Below are 18,522 nucleotides of genomic sequence, written 5' to 3'. Positions count from 1 at the left end.
ACCATTGATCAGCCTTCGGTATGTCCAGGACATTGTGGAACCAGTCCTACTGCCTTTTGTGACTCAGGAGTTGTTGTGTTCCAACAAGATAGCACCCTCCTACATGCTGCCCATGCTACACAACAGCCCCCCTCCTTTCAGCTTGATCATCACCGGACCTCAACCCCATTAAGAATGTCTGGGACTGGATCGGGGATGGATCTCCCATGCACAGCAGTCACTAACCACCTTGGCTGAACTACGGGTCTAAGATGAAAGATCTTGGAATGTCATACCACAGGAGGATCTCCAGCATCTGTATGACCGTTACCATGCCAGGGTGGCAGCCTGTATCACAGCAAGGGAAGATGCCACCCAATATTAATATGACCCTGCCACAGAACCCAAAATAAAGGGTGCACCACCTTGGTTGTGTGATCATTGACCAAGCACCTAGCAGTTTATACTGTGGTCAGTCTCAACTCAATCTCATGAAGTTTTCCAGGGGTTCATTTTCCATTTTCTGGTACAGTCAGGCTCGGACTGGCCCACAGGGGTACAGGGGAATCCCCCGGTGGGCCCCTGAGCAAGGTGGGCCCCTAGTCTCCCACCCCCTGCACAAGTGGCACATAACACATTAGATTTACTGTGCTACATACATATATTCAATGTACAGCACCTCAACCAGCCTATGTTCATATAAAAAACTTGTTAAATTATTTATTATATTCGAATGTATGGTACGGTGGGCCCCCAAAATAAATTTTACTGGTGGGCCCTAGGTACCCCAGTCTCCGACACTGGGTACAGTAATACTAGTTTATGATGGCACTCAAATGTCCCTCTGTCCCAAGAGGAGCCACCAGTATGTTGAGTGGGAGGTGGGATCCTGTAACAAAGAGGCTTTAAAGTGTGCCTCAGCTTATAGCACCGATATATGGAGTACAAATCACTTACAATCAAATGAGAAACTGCATTTTCTTAAAACCATATTTTAATTTTGCCCTTTTTAGTACTCATTTTTCCCACCATTTTCCGGACATGTTTCATGTCTTCTGCACTGTTTGTGTTTCTAGAAATCTCAACCTTTCACTCCACAAAAAAACCCTGTTTGTGTCGGTCTCTTTCCTTCTTTTTCCTCCTTGAGTCTCTTTCCCTCCCCCTCTTCCTGTAACACAAATCTGGATCATTTGCAACTTCACTTCAGACATCCATGCAAACATCAGGAGATACTCAGGAAGAAGCTTCACTTTCCGCATCTCCGGCCTCTCAGCTTCAGTTTATTAGATTTACTGCATTTTCTAACATCTAACTTTACAATTATTAACCCCTCTAGTCCCAGTATCACATACAACATCTTAATAACCCTGCCTGCTTCTTCCTAACAATCCAAATTCTGTTACTTACTGTGTAGATTTAACATCCTCTTCAGCTTTTCTCCACAACTACCCGCATTACTAAGTGCCCATCCCTTCTCACTCCATCTACCAAGTAAGCTTCTTCTCTACTTCTCTGTGTTTCATTCTCTCCATCACTCTCATCTTTCTACACTTTTGCTGTGGCCCCTGCCTGGGGATGAGTGAACAGGAAGGTGCAGACAGCTCCAGCAGCTTTTCTCTGGATAAAGAATTTCTCAACTCGCTGAAAGGACGTATTCTACTGGCAGAGCTGGTAAGCAAAGGCACTTGGGCGTTGTGAGACACTGCCCATCTATCTACACTATCTATCATTCTATCTATCTATCTATCTATCTACAGTATCTATCTCCTATCTATCTATTATCTATCATTATATCTATCTATCTATCTATCTATCTACAGTATCTATCTCCTATCTATCTATCTATCTATTATCTATCATTATATCTGTCTGTCTATCATTCTTTCTGGAGACTCCATATTATGAATTATATGGTTTTTATGATATTTATGCACTGTTTTAGCTTGAGTACTTGTAATAGTCTTGTTATCATGTGATTATTTAAAGTATGTATCGTGTCCAATTGTTCAATTATTCACTTAATATGCATCATGTGATTCCTTTGAACCTTGGTATTTTGGGTATATATACTCACTTGTGACACTATTGCTTTGCTTGACATTGAGTGGGCTGAAACGTTGCCTGGGAAATAAATTGGGTCATCACCTTTCACCTGAAGTCGGAGTGCTGCCTTGTTTTTTTGGATTTATTATCTATCTATCTATCTATCTATCTATCTATCTATTATCTATCTATCTATCTATCTATCTATCTATCTATCTATCTATCTATCTATCTATCATTCTATCTATCTCTATTATCTATCTATCTATCTGTCTATCTATCTATCTATCTATCTATCTATCTATCTATCTATCTATCATTCTATCAGCACAGTGGCTGACCAAGGGCAACAACTTAACTGGAGTTTGTATGCTCTCCCTATGTTTGAGTGGTTTCCTCCAGAGTTTAGATTGTGAGTCCCTCAGGGGACAATGGGTGATGACAATGTCTAGAAAGTGCTGTGGAATATGACTGTGCTATATAACAAAGAGAAATATCTATCTACAAGTAAGGGTGGGTTCACACTAGCGTTAGGGATTCTGTTATGGCTTTCCGTTATAACATGGATCCGTTCTTCTGCCCATAGACTTGTATTATGACGGAATGCAAAACGGAAGCCTTTAAAAGGCATTCCGTTTGCTTTCCGTCCTAATAGAAGTTTATGGGAAAGCATAACGGATCCATCTGGGTCCCGTTATGCAAGACAGAAAACAAAGTCCTGTCAACAGGACTTTGTTTTCCGTCTTGCATAACGGGAACCAGACGGATCCGTTTTGATTCCCATAAACTTCTATTAGGACGGAGAGCAAACGGAATGCCTTTTAAAGGCTTCCGTTTTGCATTCCGTCATAATACAAGTCTATGGGCAGTGTAACGGATCTATCCTTCCGTCCTATGGATTCCGTTATTTTCCGTTATAACCATGTTAAACGGAATCCCTAACACTAGTGTGAACCCACCCTAATTAGGTTTTTATATATTTCATAAAAAATTTTTTTTTTTATATTTTAGCTCCAAATACACAGTGGAGTAGATTTATCAAAACTAGTGTAAAGGAAAACTGGCTTAGTTGTCCATAGCAACCAATCAGTTTCAGCTTTTCATTTTCCAAAGAGGCTGTGAAAAATGAAAGGTGGCAACTAAGCCAGTTTTCCTTTACATCAGTTTTGATAAATCTCCCCCAATATGTTGATTATTATAAGAATGGTAATAGTCAGGGGCGTAACTTCCATAGCGGCAGACCATGCAACTGCTATGGGGCCCAGGGCAAGAGGGGGCCCAGTTGTAGTTGGGATTATCTTCTCTTCTACTGGAGTTGAAAACTTGGTCAGGACTCTACCTTCTAAAGGAACAACTTTTAGCAAATCAGGCAGTGGAAAAATGGCCCAAGGGTCATTGAAAAGGGTTTAGGCAGAAACATTTCTGTCCTGTGTGGGAGACCTGGTCTGATCCTTTCTGTGGGGCCCTTACTTCTCTATGTACGCTACTGGTAATAGTAGTACCTTACAGTCTGCTTGTACTCATGTATATGCTATAAGTTAATGCATACACCAGTGTCCCTGTTGTATCTCAATGTCAAACCTCTTCAGAGCATATTACTGCTATGCTAGGACCTCACTGAATTATTACCATTAAACATGTCTCTGCATATTCTCCTTGAACCTTTTAACAAGCCAGTTTCTGTTCATAAAAGGGATGATCCAGATAATGTGTAACTTGAGGTTGAGTTTCTTGTTCACCCTAAATCACATAGGGGCAGATTTCCTTTGTACTGTGAGTGTGGGCCCTTTTACCTTGGACAATGATTGGCACAGGTGTTCATAAGAATTCTCATTCTTATTCATCGCCCAGGGTAAAAGGCAGCAATCAGCCGTCAAACAAGCAAACGCTCATTTATCGGTTGATCAAATTCTTTATGCAAGCATTAAAATGCTCGCTGGTTGACAGCACATCACTGCTTCCGATATATGCAAATGGGGCCGAACAAACGTACTAACATTGGCCATGTAAAAGCTTCTTTACATGAGCGTCAATCGTAGCTCATTCCAGGCTGAAGTCAGCCTAGCTGAAAGTACATTAAATGGGTTATCTGATCCCTAAAATGTCCCCCCATATGCTCGTGTCCCTCACACGCAATATACTTATCTTGATCCCAGGCACTCCTGGTCCCCGCACGGCCGCCGCTACGTCACCCGTAACGCTAGGGAGGCTCATCCCCGTCACCGCCTGCCATTAGCTGCTCCTCCTCCGACACCAGATGTTTTTACCCGCGCACGGGGAGATGGAGCGGCGATGTGGTTGCTGGGGAGCAAGGTAAGTATATTGCATGTGAGGGGCCCAGGCATATAGGGGGGACATTTCAGGGGTCAGATAACCCTTTTAATATTGCAACAATTAGGATGGCAATTAGTCCTAGGCAGCTGGTATTAACTTCGCCTGGTAGAACGGGAACAGTGAACCCCTGTTCTCCTAATATATGGGAACCTCAGAGGTGAGACCCCCACTTATGACCAGGGTTGGACTGTCGTTATTTGGCCCACCAGAGGAAATTATTCTAAGGGTCTAAATCCCATATCATCAATAAAACATAATACATTTTGATTAAAGGAAATAGACCCTGGCGGGTGGAAAGTTATTGGCTCCAAATGTTTTTTTTCTCCTGGACCTTTTGGGGCCAACTGTAGTATCAAAGCCTGGGTCCACAGGAGGATCCTCTGGTAATCTGATGGGCCAGTCGGATGCTGCCTATAACATTTATTACAGATGTCTAAAGTGGGAAAACCCCTTCATAGTTCTTCAAAGTCCCTCATATAGTGTTAAGCATTCATTTCCTAGTAATTTAAGCTGAGGATAGCAGGATAACATCCTGTTGTTTGGGGTGGACATAATACACTTTGCTTTGAAGGGCAGCCTGTAATTGTAATCTCTTTATTCATTTACATGCTAATGGTGGTTGGGAAACCAAAGGTGAATCTACATAGATAAGGTAATTTTTCTCACTTCCCTTTGTCAGTAATGTTTAGGTCTGATTCAAGGAATTTTGGAGGAGCCAGCAATATTAGATCTGTGGAGATCCCACACACCCCTGCCAATCAGCTGTTTGAAGGGTCAGCAGTGCACACGTGAATGCTGCAGCCTCATCATTGTTTTCCTCTGCCCGTCTATCTGCATGTCATCTACTTAAGCAGCTGATCATGTCATCTCTTAAGCACCTGATCAGCGGGAGTGTTGAAAGTTAGCCCCCCACTGGCTAATGATAAGATTTGTATTCCCTTCAAAAATCAGGCTTGTCAAAATAAGTAGAGAAGACTAGGATCAAATGAAGTTGATGTTCCCCTGGATTATTTAATTTATTTCAGAGCATTTCTTAATAAAATATAAAACAAACAATAAACTATGTAAATCAATCAATCATTAATTGCTATCACAAAAAAATATTGGCAGGGGTAAAGAAATTTAGTGAAATGGTTGCTAATAATTAATCCAGGTGGGCATCACTGCTGCAGTTTACCACTGCACTTGAGTACTTTCATGTCATGTCGAACGTGATCCTCATTTCCTTCCACCTCTTCTTCTCTCCACAGGTCCTCTGCTTTGTGATATTTATCTGTTTTGCAGCCTCTATATCTTCCTATTTGGCAGCCCCCCTGATTGAGCTTATAATCACTCTCATCTTCCTCATCCTTTTCTCAAGTCACTACCATCTGCGTGTCACTGCTCTCAACTGGCCCTGCGTGGTGTGTATGACATTAGAAAAAGTATTGGGTTTGCATTTATATTATTATATCTCATCATGTAAGGGCCCCTTTACATGGGTTGCACTAAAAATCATTTGTCAGAAACACATTGCCATGTGTACACAGGGTGTTACGCTGGCGACCTGTGTCCGCTGCTGTCCCATCCTCTGTCTGTTGTTGTTCCAGCACTCTGGCAGCAGGACAGGGTATCAATGTCCTGTGTATATTAGGACTTGTATTCTTTGAACCTCAGTCGCAACACTACAAGGATTAATCTTCTCCTGCTCTGTAAGCTGTTTCATGGCTGTGTCCAAATGCTAATACGCTGCTCCTATATACTGTATACTCGATTGATTCCTTCAGTGGTTGCCTAAGCCATAGGTCTGTACAGATCCCGCAAGGTCCTCTCGTCTGCTTGACCTTGTAAAAGAGCTATATCCATTTGCCCGTGTAACGATGTCTGCCCGTCTCCTGGTTTCTCTGCAGCCTGACTTGACCCGTACCTGTTTACCCTGAGCCACCTGCCCTGCTCTCTGGACTATTTTCAAACTTAAAGGGATTCTCCGGGAAATAAGAAAATGAAAATACATAAATATTACTTTTTTATAAATATATTCCCAAATACCGTTCATTATTTATAATGGCTCGTTTTTTCTGGGGAGCAATCAATAGGAGAAATAAAATGGCCGCTGTCCCATTAGTTCTCACAAAACCTGTCCTGATCAAACATGAGGACAAGTTACTTCACAACACTGAGGTAAAGAGCTGCCTCCTCCTCCTCTCTACTTTTCAGGGATTATGATCCTGATTACAGATAAGAACTTTAGCTGAATCTCTGGGCAGTTTTGTTCATGAGGAGACATCAAGTACAGGACAGACTGTGGTAATGCGGGGCTGTGGTAATGGAGACTGTAAACAAGTGCTGCTGCTCATTAGCCACATCCCCACCCTCCTCTCTGTACTTAATGTCTCCTCATCATCTCCATTCCTACAGAGATTCACCTGTATTCAGGATCATGATTTCTGACAAGCAGAGCAGAGAGAAGAATGAGGCAGCACTATGGTTCATTGTGGTGAAGTAACTGGTCCTGCTGTGTGATTAGGACAGGTTTTGAGTGTCCTAATAGGACGGCGGCCATTTTATTTCTCCTAATGATTGTTCTCTAGACAAAACAAGCCATTCTAAGTAATGAAAGGTATTTGTGAATATATTTATTATAAAATAATATTTTCATTTTTTAATTCCTGGAGAACCCCTTTAAACATACTCTGCCTGCCCTGATCACGGCCCGTTTTCTGACTAGGAGTATAGACTGATCCCTTGGTGTTATGCACCTGGTGTCTCTGGCCCCCAGGGTCAGCTGCCAGCTATACCTCAACTATTCCAAGAGGTAGTGACCTGGTGACTCCCCTGCAGTGAAAACCAGATCTGTATAAGGGTTAAAGGGTGAAAACCAGGGTACCCCAAAGGCAATGCCCTCAGGAAAAGCCCAAAGTCAAACCAACAAGCACAGTGGGTCCACATCCATTGTCCATTACAATGTGCTATCAACAATATGAACACTGAATGAGGAACAAATGATCGTAGAAATCGTTCATCGCCCATTCAGTTTGCATTGCGTGTGTGAAAGTCCCTTTGAACGAATGATAATTAATTTATACATACACTTCCTGTCAGGGGCCGAAATTGACCCATGTAAAAAGACCCTAAATGTAATTACATATAATTTAATTGTGAATTTAACAGAAATTGCAAAATACACAACTATGTTTATCCTGCTTTAAAGGGCTTTCCAAGATTTCAACATTAACATGCTTATCCTTAGGATAGGCAATCAATATCTGATTGGCTGGGGTCCAACACCCCACACCTCCACTAAACAGCTGTTTCAGAGTAGCTACGAGGTAACAGCTGATTGCTAGGGGTGTGCAGGATGTCAGACCCCTTCCAATCTGATATTAATGGCCTATCCTGAGAATAGGTCATCATTATCAAAATCCTGCACAACCCATTTAAGTACCAAAATAGGCTGTTCTTCAGTGGGAACAGCTGACACAGGAGCTACTCTGAAACATCTGATCGGTAGGGGTGTGGGATGCCAGATATTGATGGCCTATCCTGAGGACAGGCCATCAACATTGAAATCCTAGACAACCCTTTTAATTTTCTGAAAATGTAAATTATTCTGAAGGCAACATTTTATAGAGAAGGAAGAGCTGACAGATTGATATATAGTTTTATGGGAACTGATTCACTGATAGCTTGTGTTTCATTCATTTATATTCCTGCACATTCTAGGCTTTGAAGTCCAGGAGGCGGTCCTATCAGTGATTGACAGCTATCTCTGTATAACAGTCATAGAGGGAAGGCTGCCAATCACTGATAGGGCCGCCTCTTGGACTTCACAGCACAGAATGTGCAGGAATATAAATGAATAAAACACAAGCTATCAGTGAATCAGTTCCCATAAAACTATATATCAGTCAGCTCCACCTGCACTATCCTTGTATAGCTTTGCTAGCACTATTTCCAGCTGCCTTCTCTATCTTCCCGTAACCCACCTGCTTTATCTCTTTTACTCTTCTAAATCCCTTCCACTACCATCACCTTTGGCGCCTCTGGTCTAACACTACCCTTGGGATACCTTTGACCCAGGTAGCATTTGTTAACCTCCTCCTTTTTTTTCGCGTGTCCTCCTGCAGCTCAAACACCATGTTTAACCTGACAGGTTCCCTTTAATGAAGTTGACAGGCATAATAACACTGCAATGAAATATGGTGCTATTTTGTATTGTATTGGCAATGTTGTTCCCTTCCTGTGTGATAAAACTATGGGAACCATGCCTTATTACTTAGAACTAATTGCTTTTATCTCATTGATAAAATGCACCATGTAAAGTAAATATTATAAACTTTAATATTACATCGCCTGCAAATGAATAATGTAAATGTCTCCATTAGTACTGATACAGCCCTCTGTTGCATTTAGGATTTCATGCGCTGTGTCTCAGCCGCAGTCATTTTTGTGGTGGTCTCAATTGTAGCTGCTGCACGGAGTTCAGGAGATGGAGGAGCAATTACAGCAGCGGTAAGTATTGTGATGCACCTCTGTTACTTTACTTGAGACACAATACTGTTGTGAAGGCCTGTGGTATTTGAGATACGAGTTGATTGTTGAAGGTAGACACTCCCTTTAAGAGCATCAAGAATAAAGTCAACATGGAGTGGGCGCCAAAGCCGCTGGGTGCCTGTTCTCCATTACTGTTTGCCTCCTAACACTACACACCTCTCCTCCGGCCTCCAGTTCCTTCCCGATATTCCACTTAGCTCGGACTATAGACTCACCCACTACACCCACATGCAAGCACAAAACCCACCAATTACACCCCAGAGCTTGTTGACTACATTTCACAAGGATGGTCCTGCAACGACACAAGAGGGTTCCCAAAGTGCATGGGTGCTAAGCAGTTTCCACACATGTGCAGACAGCCCATGTACATAACATCATTGATGACAACATGTACATTGATGGCTGTACCTTCCGAAGGGGGAGACTCACATCTATACAGCACGAGATGTAGAAGCAAACAGGCAGAAGTGCAAAGAGGTCTCGTGGTGCAGGTGTGGAGCAAGGAAAAGGTTTGGAATAAAAAATAAAAAAAACTATTTGAAACTAATTTATTGCAACATGGACCACTACATTATAGGATAAAAATAATTTCTGGATAACCCCTTTAATCACCTTCAAATGAAGGTGGTGATAGGCCTTTCCTACAGAATTTTTAGGATTCATGTATATGACAAAGCCACATGAACAAACCCAGTACAAACGTACTTGGTGGGAGGCTTCTTCATTCCTCCTATGCCTTTTTTAATGCTTAAAAAAGTTGCAAAACCCCAGATTTGTGACTTTTTAACTGACTTTGCTGTTTTTGGTTGTTTTTAGTTGCAACTGGTATTCTTACACCTCCCTCACCAGTTTCTGAAAAGGGGGTGGACAGGGCCATCAGCTCCGGCACCTTCATCAATATTTACGTCACAAACTGACATGATGACTGAAATCTGCGGCCGCTCCGAGCTGCCATAGATTTCAGTCAGGTAGATGGACTGTCGGAGGAGGCATGTCATTTATGACAAGGCCTGCATCTCGTCATACCCTACCAAAACTGTAGTAGTGCACATCAATCTTCATAAATCAGGGCCTTGGAGTCCATATCATCCTCCTGTACGAACTCCATCTGGGGAGAACATATTATGGAACATCACACTTTTTTCCACAGAGATTTTTTTTATGAATCTATGAGAAAAAAAACCCTCTATGTATCTGTGTAAATTCAGAGGTACAGTATGCGCCAATAGCAGTCTATGTGACCAGTAGAACCTTTTCACCTATCGTTATAATATTTAATGGATATCAGTATTGCTAGATATTTGAAGAAATTACTAAAGAACATGTTATAGAAAGGAAGCCATAAAAAAGCAACTTTTATGAATTCCTCCTTTCTTTGGATTTGCAGAACCAGTGAAACCTTTAGCTGGTATTAGTGTTTACCGTTTTGTGAACCTGGACTTATCTCCCGCAGGCACATGACCGTATTTCCTTTTCGTATCTGATGCACATTTTTTGTGGATTGGTTATGGACCCATTCATTTCAATGGGGGCCGCAAGAAATGCAAGCAGCACATAGCATGTCCATCCCCCCCAAAAAAATTCCATTTTGCAGACAAGAATAGGCATTTTTACAATGGGACCTGTGGAAATTGTGAAATAAACAAGGTCGGTATTGGTATTTTGTGGACCGCAAAATACGTATGTTTGGGCATGAGGCCTTACAGATACACTATTACACTTTTACATGATAAGAACGAGAGCCCTTTGTTAATCTAAATATGCTATAGGTTGTATGTTGTAGTGGGCTAGTCAAAATATATTCTTGTACATGCTAATTTGTGTAAATTGATCATTTTAACATTTCCAACCCAGTACATATGAACACAGAGCAATGTCACAATGAGGATTAACGCCCCGTGTTCCTTTGGCCGCACTTCCTTGAAGGGGTGGAGGGAATGTGCTTAACTCAAATCAGTCATTTTAGCATTCAGTCTTTGCTCACATTCCTTAACAATGCACCACCTGTCAAAAATATGAAGCTCGACTACATGGGTGTGAAAGTATGCATTTCTATTATATGCAGGTAGACTGCTTAGTTGTTGATGGTTTTGGATATATAAAACAGCACACTGAAATATAAATGTTGTGCCTCTATGCACATATACAGTGTAAAGTAAGGACGCCTATGCACATAATGATTTTTGTTAATAGCAGACTTTTGATCCTATTATGATGATTGCAAATTATTGCTCAATAAGTGCTTAGATCCAGACATTTTTTCTTATGACTATTAGACTTGTCTGATAGCACAAACTTTTAGCCTGATAGATTCATTTCAATGATACATACAAAAATTATCATTAGAGGTAGTCAATTAATAAGACCGGAAGTGCATTCTTGAGCATAAGTCCAGTGTATGGTCTCATGAATACTGCAATTTGTGTGTCGGTGCTGCCATATGTTGCGCTGTACGACACAGTGTTTTGGAGATATTCACCACCAGTGATGGCCAGTTCGCATTGTTCGCCGCGAACACATGTGGGCTGCCATCTTTTCTCACAAGTCCGGCGAGGCACAGGTCAGCCCTTACCTGTGCCTGTGCGCGAGCCGGTCTGAAATCAAATGCGGTCAGCGGGAGCAGGCAGTTCCGGGAACAGCACGATGAAGGCCCCCGGCGGCTGTTCCCGGAACTGCCTGCTCCCGCTGACCGCATTTGATTTCAGACCAGCTCGCGCACAGGCACAGGTAAGGGCTGACCTGTGCCTCGCCGGACTTGTGAGAAAAGATGGCAGCCCACATGTGTTTGCGGGCGAACAATGCGAACTGGCCATCACTGTTCACCACTAGAATCTATGCAGTGGAGCATGGCAATGTGCAAGAGGCCTCACACATTTTGTTATTAGCTTGTTGTCTTGTTGAATTCTCAATGAAAGGCTTCATAACACATAAACATATAACACTTTCTTTCTTATTGCTGCCTATTGTGTCCATACAGATAGTAGTCATTTGATATTTACTCTTTTCTCCCTGGTGCTAAATAGGACACCCTAATGGTCTCTTAATATAAGGATTTGGTGCTGTTTCACACAAGTTAGCAATTCTAAAAGTTTAGAGAAGTGTCTGCAAGATGAGATTCACGTCCAACAATATAGAATATACTTTTCTAAATTCATATATATATATATATATATATACAGTGGCGGAAATAATTATTTGACCCCTCACTGATTTTGTAAGTTTGTCCAATGACAAAGAAATGAAAAGTCTCAGAACAGTATCATTTCAATGGTAGGTTTATTGTAACAGTGGCAGATAGCACATCAAAAGGAAAATCGAAAAAATAACTTTAAATAAAAGATAGCAACTGATTTGCATTTCATTGAGTGAAATAAGTATTTGAACCCTCTAACAAAAAAAGACTTAATACTTGGTGGAAAAACCCTTGTTTGCAAGCACAGAGGTCAAACGTTTCTTGTAATTGATGACCAAGTTTGCGCTCATTTTAGGAGGAATGTTGGTCCACTCCTCTTTGCAGATCATCTCTAAATCCCTAAGGTTTCGAGGCTGTCTCTGTGCAACTCTGAGCTTGAGCTCCCTCCATAGGTTTTCGATTGGATTAAGGTCCGGAGACTGACTAGGCCACTCCATGACCTTAATGTGCTTCTTCTTGAGCCACTCCTTTGTTGCCTTTGCTGTATGTTTTGGGTCATTGTCGTGCTGGAACACCCATCCACGACCCATTTTCAGTTTCCTGGCAGAGGGAAGGAGGTTGTCGCTCAGGATTTCACGATACATGGCTCCGTCCATTTTCCCGTTTATGCGAATAAGTTGTCCTGTGCCCTTAGCAGAAAAACACCCCCAAAGCAAAATGTTTCCACCCCCATGCTTGACGGTGGGGACGGTGTTTTGGGGGTCATAGGCAGCATTTTTCTTCCTCCAAACACAGCGAGTTGAGTTAATGCCAAAGAGCTCTATTTTGGTCTCATCAGACCACAGCACCTTCTCCCAGTCACTCTCTGAATCATTCAGGTGTTCATTGGCAAACTTCAGACGGGCCTGCACATGTGCCTTCCTGAGCAGGGGGACCTTGCGAGCCCTGCAGGATTTTAATCCATTGCGGTGTAATGTGTTTCCAATGGTTTTCTTGGTGACTGTGGTCCCTGCTAATTTGAGGTCATTAACTAACTCCTCCCGTGTAGTTCTAGGATGCTTTTTCACCTTTCTCAGAACCATTGACACCCCACGAGGTGAGATCTTGCGTGGAGCCCCAGAGCGAGGTCGATTAATGGTCATTTTGTGCTCCTTCCATTTTCGAACACTCGCACCAACAGTTGTCACCTTCTCTCCCAGCTTCTTGCTAATGGTTTTGTAGCCCATTCCAGCCTTGTGCAGGTCTACAATTTTGTCTCTGACATCCTTGGACAGCTCTTTGGTCTTTCCCATGTTGGAGAGTTTGGAGTCTGCTTGATTGATTGATTCTGTGGACAGGTGTCTTTTATACAGGTGACTAGTTAAGACAGGTGTCCTTAATGAGGGTGACTAATTGAGTAGAAGTGTCTAACCACTCTGTGGGAGCCAGAACTCTTAATGGTTGGTAGGGGTTCAAATACTTATTTCACTCAATGAAATGCAAATCAGTTGCTATCTTTTATTTAAAGTTATTTTTTCGATTTTCCTTTTGATGTGCTATGTGCCACTGTTACAATAAACCTACCATTGAAATGATACTGTTCTGAGACTTTTCATTTCTTTGCCATTGGACAAACTTACAAAATCAGTGAGGGGTCAAATAATTATTTCCGCCACTGTATATATATATAAATATATTATAGCACCTAATTGGTGTGATCCAAGACATTCTCCATTAACATCTCTAACACCAATCACCTTGGTTTGGTCCTTTTCCAGCTCTTTGGATTCCTACTGGTAGGAGTATTCTGTTATGATGCTTATATGATTTACAAGATAGAAATAACAGATCGGACAGCTGAGACCGGAGATGGTGAGTACACTTGAATTATGTGAACCCCAATATACATGCTGTTTTTCCTTTGCACGTACATAGAGATGAATACTGACCTTAAAGGGGTTCTCCAGGAATTAAGAAAATAAAATGATTGAAAATAGTTAAAAATTACTTTATTATAAATATATTCCCAAATACCTTTCATTAGTTATAATGGCTCATTTTTTCTAGGGTGTAATCATTAGGAGAAATAAAATGGCCGCCTCCTATTAGTACACACAAAACCTGTCCTAATCACACAGTAGGGCGAGTTACTTCATAACACTGAGGTAAAGAGCTGCCTCATTCTCCTCTCAGCTCTGTTTGTCAGGGATTATGATCCTGAATACAGCTGATAAGAACTTCAGCTGAGTCTCTATAGGAATGAACTTCATGAGGAGACATGAAGTACAGAGAAGCTGAGACAGAGCTCAGCGCTGTGAAGTAACTTGTCTTCCTGTGTGATTAGGACAGGTTTTGTGTGTATTTAATGGGACGGCAGCCATTTTATTTTTCCTAATGATTGCTCCCTTGACAAAATAAGACTTTATAACTAATGAAAGGTATTTGGGAATATATTTATAATAAAGTAATATTTAAGTATTTTCATTTTCTTAATTCCCGGAGAACCCCTTTAAAGGGCATCTGTCAACAGATTTGTACCTATGACACTGGCTGACCTGTTGCATATACGCTTGGTATCTGAAGGCATCTGTGTTGGTCCCATGTTCATGTGTAAATGTCATCACGCCTGCCTGGCCCTGTTAATCAAAGTGCAGAGGACAGGCAGTTGCAGAGAAAGTGTAGTTTCTAGGTGTAACGGCAATGCCCCCATTGCTCCTAGAGGCTAATTTGCATATATTAAAACATTTTTCCCAGCAATGCGGGTACATATGAACATGGGACCAACATAGATGCCTTCAACTAGGCAGTGACACAAGAATATCCATAAATGCAAATATTCTGAAAAATTTCCTTATTGGAATGCTCATTCTTAAAAACCATAGGTACTCCAATATTTTCTATGCAAATTAGCCCTCTTTCCAACAAGAAGAGAAGCTGAGCCTCTAATGCCACGAGATGAAAGGTAGCTATCCTATGAGTCAATGTTCCACGTCTTAAGCAGGTCTTGAGACATCATTTAGGATTATACCTAAGCCAGTCCCTCATCTTCAGACAGCCGTTTTGGGGTGATTGCCATCTGTGAGGGGCAGAGAGAACTGGCTTATCTGGTTGAGAGGCCTTCGCCAGGATCCGGGAGTTACTATTTCTCCTTGTGGGAGACTGCCTGCTAGGTGTAAGGAGTCTTGTAGGCCAGGCAGTGCTCCTCTAGGAGATTGAACATTGATTTGTAGGATAGCTATCTTACATCTGGTGGCATCACCTTTTTTTTTTTAGAAAGAGGGCAAATTTGCATACCCTTTTTTCCAGAGGAGCATTGCATGGCCTGTAAGACTCCTTACTCCTACTAGGTGCCCCCACAAGGAGAAATTCTTTCCTCCATCTCATATTTTGTACAAATGGATCAAGCATAAATAAAAATGCCCATGGAAATATCTTTCCATCACACCTCATGTTAATAGCTAGTTCTATCTAAATTTACTAGTAGTAAGAGTAGAACAAACAACAATATATTTTTCAGTTTATATTAGAAATAACAATACTGATACCATAGATCAGGAGTGGGCATGTCATATGTACCACACCTATACAGTTGCACAAAAGTCCTGTAGGCAACTTCTATGTTAAAAAAAAAAATAGCCTCTGCTACTGTCTCTTATGTGAAGGCTTCTCATTTTTTAAAATTTTCACCAACAAGTATGGGACACCTGCCCAGTGAGACCTGCTTCACAGTGTGAGAAGGTCTGCATTACATCACATGTATGCCCATTTCAGGGGTTTCACAGTTACTGGCACACTTGTGAAAGATTTCCTAGAGAGCCATAAACAATGTGCTCACCTTTGTCATAGCTAATTGTACGTCTGTTTCTGATCGAGGACTATCCACCAGTGGTTACATTGTCTATTTGTGCTGAAAAGCTAATTTATTTTATAAACTATTTAATGGATTTTTGACTGGAAGTTTACAAATGCTGCTCCAGATCCACATGTCATGACTTGGTTATATCTTAGGTGCTGCTAATCCATAATGACCACCCAAGGACTGAAAACTGACACATGGGATTAAAACAGAGACATTCTGACATCATAAGGTTAAAATCCTCATTCTAATCTATTCAATACTCATTTCACCTTCAACTTGTTCTGCATTCTCAGTATTTCTCAACAAACCTGTCCTGAGCCAACACATCAAAGTTCATATAGGAGACATAAATGTGAAGATTGTATTACATCTGTGCCTATTAAATGTGTGTTTAGTCTACGTATAAGACTCAATAATGATTGAATTGTATGAGCATACGCAACTTGTTGTTCTGCCAAAGTGTAGGGTGGGTGGACTATGTGATTATATCAACCCTTTTAACGACCAAAATGACTAATGGTCATGTGACTTTAGACAGGTGTGCTTAAAATTCATGTGATTGCGTATGTTACACAATATTCTGGGCTACAGATAACCTTATTAGACACACTAAATGTAAATGCTTATTAAAGTGTATGATGTTTAGTAAGTTTCTCTATGATGGATATTTTAATTACTCTTTTTTTGTCGTGGGCCAAATAAAAGTTGACTGCAATGACAATTTAATAACTGAGCAGTGCTCTGATGAGCCACCCAGAGGATTAGAAAGGGAAATACTACCTACAAAACTCATCTTTTTGTGGGCATCTTTTTCTACAAAACTATATATCAGTCTGCTCAGCTCCTTCTGCTCTATACCATTCTGTGTGCGGATTGCACTGTATAGACAATGTGAAAAGGTTCCCATGGAGGTGTACAGCCCCAACTGACATTTTGCTTTAGGCCCTCAAATTCATAGTTGATTGATGTTTAACCTATACTTATTTTGAGAATTCAGCAAATATAGATCTTGTAGGCATCACATGGATGGTGAACAGCATCCCTTCATTTTCTGAATAATAAAAGTAACTTTCCATCTTGTTGTATGCATATACAGTATTATGTAGGAGTATGGGCTTCTTGGCTATTCTTTTCATAAGTTTACAATTTATTTCATATAGTGGCAAACAATTGGCCATGTTTACCTAACAACACCATACACACACATGGGCATTATTTATCATGCCTTCACTCCAGAATTCTGTCTTGAAAAAGTCATAAAATGGCTCTTTTTTTCACAAGTCCAAAAGGACCAATTTGCTACTTTTTGAATGCAGACTTCTGGAGTGAAGGCATGATAAATCAGGGCCATAGTGACAAACAATTGGTCATGTTCAGCTGACAACATCATACACACACCATTTCAGAACGAGAACCAAATACAGCATAAGAGATCAACATTTTATCACTTAAGGGGTTATCCCAAGATTAATGTAAATAAAAGAAAATCATATATTATTTAGTACATGGAAACCTCTCTGACAAAGCTAGAACCAGTTCTGTACCTTACATGGATCCGGAACTCTTCCCAGAGTTTTACTGAAGTTCCTTGGGCCTACCAGAAGAAATTATCCTGAGGGCCCACCCTTATGGACTTTAGTGAGCCCCCACACAAGAAAAGTATGTGGGCCCGTATATATAACATCTACTTTGTGGTCAGTGAGGCAATTATCATAGAGCTCCTTTCTAGCAAGTTGTTTAATGATATACCTGCAGATTTAAATGCTGTTTTCTTGATAAGATGATGGTAGACCCCTTTTCCTACTAGGCCCCTCTGCAGCTGCACCGTCTGCACACATGTTATGTCCATCACTGATCTTATTCCAAGATTAGCTCCAGATTAAATTATCTGATCCTAGACTTTAGGGGCTCTATTTTATTAGGGGTTGTTCATTGTGTCAGAGCTTGGGCCTATTGAAGGTTCAACTGGAACTCTGGTGGGCCAGTCCAACCCTGGCTCTCTCCATGCATTGTTCCAATTGCTGTGCTAGATTTATTTCAGGTTAGCAGATCAGGGGGCATGTCCTGTAACTGTCACTAACAGAAGCTATGACTGGTGACAGTTGAAGGATGGAACTGAGCATGTGCGACCACACAGAGAGATGAGGTAAATAATAAACAGCAAGTGGCTCTATACAGATACATTTTATTGAATAACTATGTGGCTATGCTAAATGTTTAATTACATGCAATTACAAATGTATTCAGATCCAGGAGCTAGTTTAAAAAATGTAGAATATTTTTTGTTGGATGACCCTTTTAATATTGTCATACAAACATCATATAGCCATTCTATCTAATTCTATCTGATATGTAATGTTGGCTGCTTTAAGGATTTGTCCAGTTTAGAAAATGCAGTGTCATATACTGTATTAGTGAATTCTGGGTTAATGGAGGAGGGCTCTCTCCAGGAGACACACTGGCACTGACATATTGATGTGAATGGACACTGTGTAATGCTTCATTTTCCCTGTGGTGGCACTGCTAGTAAATTTGTACTTTTGTTCTGTGTAAGGTAGTCTGTTGGGACACATTGTGCCACAAAAATTCATTTTTTGCAACACAATGCACCACAGGGCTTTATACTATTAGAATGTTACACCACTTTTTTTGACCATCTTGT

At 41.1% G+C, this 18,522-nt stretch overlaps 1 protein-coding gene across 1 annotated transcript; it reads left to right on the top strand.

Annotated features, from left to right (window-relative positions):
* Positions 1–811: 811 nt before the first annotated feature.
* On the top strand, positions 812–17,293 carry CMTM5 (CKLF like MARVEL transmembrane domain containing 5). The gene is made up of 5 exons (XM_040416896.1): positions 812–1,650; positions 5,607–5,759; positions 8,749–8,847; positions 13,780–13,873; positions 16,010–17,293. The coding sequence occupies exons 1-5, from the start codon at positions 1,555–1,557 to the stop codon at positions 16,024–16,026; spliced, it is 459 nt and encodes a 152-aa protein (XP_040272830.1). The 5' UTR covers positions 812–1,554; the 3' UTR covers positions 16,027–17,293.
* Positions 17,294–18,522: the final 1,229 nt, after the last annotated feature.

Source organism: Bufo bufo, chromosome 2 (genome assembly GCF_905171765.1).
Source record: "Bufo bufo chromosome 2, aBufBuf1.1, whole genome shotgun sequence".
Classification (NCBI taxonomy): Eukaryota; Metazoa; Chordata; class Amphibia; order Anura; family Bufonidae; genus Bufo; species Bufo bufo.
This window is presented reverse-complemented; position numbering and strand designations above follow the sequence as displayed.